General features: G+C 37.4%; 1 protein-coding gene across 2 annotated transcripts in view; it reads right to left on the bottom strand.

Moving 5' to 3' along the window:
* The window catches only part of arvcfb (ARVCF delta catenin family member b), a 133,269-nt gene that overhangs the window by 40,436 nt on the left and 86,833 nt on the right, over positions 1–6,000 (bottom strand). For both annotated transcript variants that reach the window (XM_016558048.1, XM_016558047.1), the window contains 4 exons: positions 4,620–4,737; positions 3,897–4,068; positions 1,903–1,920; positions 434–505 (listed from right to left, as the gene is read on the bottom strand). In XM_016558048.1, coding sequence (XP_016413534.1) covers positions 434–505; positions 1,903–1,920; positions 3,897–4,068; positions 4,620–4,737 — 380 coding nt within the window. The remainder of the gene's footprint in view (positions 1–433; positions 506–1,902; positions 1,921–3,896; positions 4,069–4,619; positions 4,738–6,000) is intronic.

The following is a 6,000-nucleotide window of genomic DNA, read 5'->3' as shown; positions in this document are numbered from 1 at the left end:
GTTTAGTTTTTGCAATATACTCGATAATGTCATGATGTCTCACGAGTTCAGTATTTGCGCTAAACCTGCGCAGATTTGACCTGCATGAACTTCCCCAAGAAATGAATGAGTGAACATAATTTACGAAGAGTAACCCCCCAAATTGGCTAGTGATTTGACAGCGTTACCCGCCACAGCTGATTTTTACCCGCATTTGGCGGGTTGGCGGGTGTTAATTTCAAACCCTGATGGTGACCCATACTTGGAATCTGTGCTCTGCATTTAACCCATCCAAGTGCACACACACAGTAGTGAACACACACACACACACACACACACACACACACACACTCTTTTTGAGAGATACCAAAGAGTTGGGACTTTTCCTGTCCCTTTTTCAAAAGAGTGACAGCTTAAAGATGTAATAATTCTGTGGTGTCAAAAGAAGACATACCTTTAGTGGGTTCTGTGCGCTTGGGTAGGTCCACTGTGTCATAGTTTTTGTCATGCTCTCCGTTTTTCCTCCCTAAGTGAAGAAGGGGAAGACAGAGTGAGAGAGAGAGCGTGAGGGAACGAGACAGAAAGAGCAGTTGTAAGTGTCATTCTATGAGAGACGGCGGAATTTACTGGTATGAAAATGTCAAGTAGGCCCAAGTCTCAGACACACACACACACACAGTCGCAGACGTGCCACACATAAATCTAGCTACTACACAGATATGCAGAGACAAACTCTTGACACCAGCTACCAAGAGCGGGAACCCTCATTAAAAATGCAGAGCCTTGGCATGGAGGACAACTGTCTATAACAGAGTGAAATAATGAAGACCACTATCACACATAGAGAACGTCATAGGGATAGTTCATCTACAAATGAACATTCTGCCATTATTAACTCACCTTCATATTGTTCCAAACATATTTGACGTGCTCCAAAAACAACAAAAAGCATCTTAGAAATAGTCCATATGACTCACACGCTGTATTTCAAGTGTTCTGAAGCCAAAATATCACTTAAGACAAACACCAAAGCCATTTTTTCTTATCTTATTTGTGCACATTACATATGCGCATATTCAAATTTGGTGAATTACTAAAAAAGGCAAATGTCATAGTGTCATAGTGTAACCCAATCATGATGCACCAAATGTGAATATGCACATCTCTGCAGTGGAGAGGAAGATTTTTAATGAAAATTAAATATCTAAATCAATTAATTAAATTGGAATTTAGTCTTTTTTACTTGTTTTTCTGTAACAATCCTTCAAAATTTGCCAGCGAATTAATGGCAACAAATCTTAATATCTTATGCAGTGTTGCTTGTCATGTAAATTTATCTTATTTAAAGATTATAACTAATAAACAAGACAAAAATCCAAATAAGAATAGGAATTTTTGCAAACAAAGCTATTGCATGTTTTCAGAAGACTTTGAACACTTGTATGGATTGTACTATGCTACGTTTTGTCATTTTTAGCCCTGGGTCAACAATCACTTTCGTTATGAAAAAGGACAATGTGAACATTCTGCCTGACATCTCCTTTTTGTATTTTCTAAAAGAAAAAAAAAATCATACAGGTTTGGATCAACATGAGAGTGAGTAAATGATGACATTTTTCGGAGAACTATCCCTTTACAGCAATGGGCAAAAGGACAGAAAGCAAAAGCCAGGCCTCGTTAACAGATAACAGCACACACACAGACATCTATGCCAGCAGAAAGGGGCTTTGAACCAGCTAAATTGGCACAGGTTTGACATTTCCTTGAGGAGAGGAACACTGGCCAGTCGTTTAAGAATGGAAGGCAAAAGAGTGAAAGAGGGGCAGCGATGAAACCTTTCTTCTGATGAAGATAGAGGGAGGCATTTTGTGAGTGTATGCTGAGAGAAACTGACACAGAGGAAAAGCAGGAAGAGACACTCACCTTGATTAAACCATTCCTCTACAGTTAGCCAATGCAGGAACAGCAGCAAGACCAATGAGAAAAAAAAGCAAGCAGGGAAGAAGAAAGGAGATTCAGAGAGTGTGTGCATTAAAGAAGACAGGACTTATTTGTGAACCACTTAAAAATGAAAGGAGAGAGTTTAAAGATTCCAGAAAGGAGACAAAAGTGTTTGCGCAGCTTTTTCAACAAATTCACTAAATGGTTACAAGAATCTTAGTATATTCACAGATTTCATGCATCATTGCATTTCGCAATGCTGTCAGTGCAATTCATAATGTATTACTGTATTCTCAGTGTGGCTGCAGGCCTGCTATACTGGGCATTAGCATTGTCAGTCTTCTACGGTCAGTTTTAAGGCCATCTACTGTGATGGTAGAAGAGAATCGGGCTGAGCAATTTACTTAGTAATCTAAACGATCAAAGGCATGCTATTCGGCTAGCCACCTGAAAACAACACATTTGGTTTAATAGCACCGATATTTGAAAGTCTATCGCCTCTTTGAGTGCTGAGCATCGCTACTGCTAAGTGGAAAAGTTTAATATGACTATGTTTTTGCTTCAGTAATACACTATGATATGTACACTAGCATTCAAAGTTTTGTGGTAAGAAATGTTTGTGAAAAAGCTATCTTATGCTCAGCAAAGTAAAATTGATTTAGAATGAATGAAAACAATTGTTTACTATTTTAATATATTTGAAAATGTAATTTATTCTCGTGATTCAAAGCTGAATTTGCAGCAGCCATTACTCCATTCAGCAGTGTCACATGATCCTTCAGAATTCTTTCTAATATTCTGTTTTGCTGCTCAAGAAACGTTTCTTATGGTTTTCAATGTTGGAAACAGTTGTGTCGCTTAATATTTTTTGTGGAAACTGTGATTTACTGATTTTGATCGAATTAATGTGTCCTTACTAAATAGGAATATATATATATTTTAAAGAATATCATTCTGACCCCACACTTTTGACTGGTAGTGTAATTTAAATGACATTAATTAACATATTCTAATAATTAAGAATAAATACAGCATAAACCAATTTCCAATTATGTCTAAAATAATAGCGGTGCAGAAATGACACATTTTCTGCTTTAGTTTGTGGTAAACCAACACGGCAACCTAAACTTTTATGTGTTTATAGTGAAAGTGACAAGAGTTTCATGTGCAAAACTAAATTGTGCCTTTTAAATCAGGTAAGGTTTAGCTGGGGACATGTCCAAATAGCTCGCTGGGAAAGCATCCCTTAATGCTTATTAGGGGCATTTTCTGGTTTAAATATAGGTCACTTGCATCTTCAAAGTACATCTCCAGGGCTGCTGACAGATAAACAAACCTCATTAAAAAAGGTCCATGAGGCACAGCATGACATCAATGCTGTCATATTTGCTGTTTACCCACATTCTTGCTTTTGCTCCTTCACATGGTTTATTGAGTTCCTGTATAGGTCTGTTCGAGAATCAATTCACTAACTGACTCACATCAGTTCATATAAGAGAGAACAAAAAATCTGGACAACTAGTACAAGAAAATGACATAAACCTTGAATCAGCTCTCTTGGCATTATGTAAAGAATGAGTACCTGAACAACACTCAGCAGTTTAAAAGCAAAGTGTTTCGAAGAATGGATTCAACTCATAGATATAACAACACAGACAGTGAACCTACACCCACATCCATTTAAAAATGAATATTGATTCAATATTGATACTCCAGACACACACTCCAGTTATGAATCACGAGCCGCAGGCCACATAAATAGAGACTCAAGCATCATTTAGCTTCCTATTACAGTATCTGCCTGCACTGCTATTTATGATGTTGTGTAAATGCTAGGATCATACTGCTCTCTGTGAACCTGCCAGTGATGGAAGCATCCGGCTCTTGATGATCAAGGCTCAGTGATATAAAGGTGCTCAGCACTGTTTTAGAAGTATAAAGTGCATAGATGAGATGAAGAAGAATTCAATAATGACCTTTGGCCTTCTTTCCTCCGAAGCAGCCTGCATCATCTTTCTTCTTCCTCTGAGTGCCAGCAGAGCCGGGGCCCTGAAGAGCTGAGGGATCCTGGAACTTCTCAGCCCCTGGAACCTCCTTGTGCACGTGGTAAGACAGGTTCCTCATGATGCAAACACAATTCTCCACAGACTAAGAGACAGCAAGAGAGAGAAAAATAGAAAGAATGAAACATTTTATACAGGCATTTTGGAAAAAGTATCTTTAAAAAAGTGACCATTTGTCTGCTAAAGAATATTATTTCAATAATAATAATAATAATAATAATAATAATGGCATTGTATGGTCAAATATTTTTGTATAACGACCACTAAACTGTATAGATGGATGTTTTGCCAGCCAAGTGATTACTTGCATAGCTGCACTGGTTTTATGTCTCATAATACAACTATTTACAAGCAAATCAATATTTTTTGTCAATTCAAATATTTAAATCAGAAGTAGCTGGGTAATATGTGGGATAATGTACAGCCAGGCAGTCATTATTGCAAAAAAATAAAAAATAAATAAAAAAAACCTTTAAGGTGACACAAGACCCCTCTGCTTTACATTCTGGTGCTGATCACTTGCCTGGGTTTGCATGTGGATTTTTTTGCATGCGACATACCAAATGCAAATTAAACCCAGAAAAAAAGCAACGATAGAAACAGGCTCCAGCTGCTCTCTCAGCTGAAGACACTCACTTTGTTGTCCATGTCCTTCTTTCCCACAGCCGACTGCAGCGCATGCAGCAAGGCATCTACCAGCCCCCCACACTCTCTCAACCGTCTGCGCGCCTCTGCACCGTCTGAGCTCACATTCCTACGGCAAACAGCAAAAGCATGAGTAAGCACATGTAATTTGAACTAATTATACATCATAAGCTAGCTGACACATTAAAAGATTTTGTTGAGGAAGCTACTTTGAAACTGTAATTTGCCAAGCTACAAGCTAATCATAATTGAAGTAGTTCAACTTTAGCCAAACTGCTCTTGTAAAAGTAGTTAGATACAAGATACCAGCTACTGGCAATAAGAAGTTAAGAAACTGTACCAATATCTTTGAAATATGTAAAAATAGATATTATATTATTATAATAATACACAGTTCACAAGCGTGTAATTATTATTATTGTAATTTATAATATATATGTAATATATACATTTCAACAAAAATCACTTAAAATTGTTGGATTCACTAGAAATGGACTAAAAATGGATTCACTAGAATGAGCCTGATAAAAGCTTGACAATGAGGCGAAATCATATAGACACAGACATTGCCTTATGATTATATTATAAAATAATAACCAATGTTATTGTTTTATTGTGGTAATTCACTGATTTTTGTTGGAAAGTGTATGATAAACAATATACAGCCACCCAATCCAATTAAACCCACATTCTGATCGGTAAAATTACCAATTTAAAAAAATGAATGGAGGACAGATAAAATTATAAAGTTACATGGTTAAAGGTGCAATAGGTGATTGTCTTCAGAAACATTTTTTGTTATGCTGGTTGAAAGTCTCTTCGCATCCCGATAGCAATCATTAAGTTAAGTGGTCTAAATGTATTTATCTGTATTTATATATTTTGTGGAAGGCGTAGGACCAAGAAATAACATGGGCTGGAATTGGGAACCGCTGATGTAGCCTATTGTAGTAATGTTGTCTCTGTGAGTGTATATGTGTTCAGGGGGCGTGGCTTTGGACGGCGATTGCAGGGAGGGTGGGACGTTCGCTTTCAGTGCTATCAGGATAAAGTTAGCATTTTCCAAGATCTCCTACTGCACCTTTAAGATTACAGAAGAAAAATGAAAAGAACGTCAGATGTGTTCACAGCCCGAAAAGGCACCAGGAGCCATCTGGGTTCTTCATCCTTTACCCTGAAATTTCTTTCCTACCAGCTGTTCAAACTGTAGTTTTTTTATAACTAGATTGCCGAGTTCAAATCCTATCCATAAAAAAGCCTCACTCCAGAGTCATCACTATCAAACGACAACTGCAGAAAACATAAATTAAACTAGCACCCTGCCAAACAAATGGCTCTCTTTCTAGCAGAAGAAATTTGAACCCATTTGCAG

The sequence above is a fragment of the Sinocyclocheilus rhinocerous genome, unplaced genomic scaffold (assembly GCF_001515625.1).
Source record: "Sinocyclocheilus rhinocerous isolate Xijiao unplaced genomic scaffold, SAMN03320098_v1.1 scaffold196, whole genome shotgun sequence".
NCBI classification, from domain to species: Eukaryota; Metazoa; Chordata; class Actinopteri; order Cypriniformes; family Cyprinidae; genus Sinocyclocheilus; species Sinocyclocheilus rhinocerous.
The sequence above is the reverse complement of the archived record's forward strand: the minus strand, read 5'-3'. Positions and strand labels throughout refer to the sequence as shown.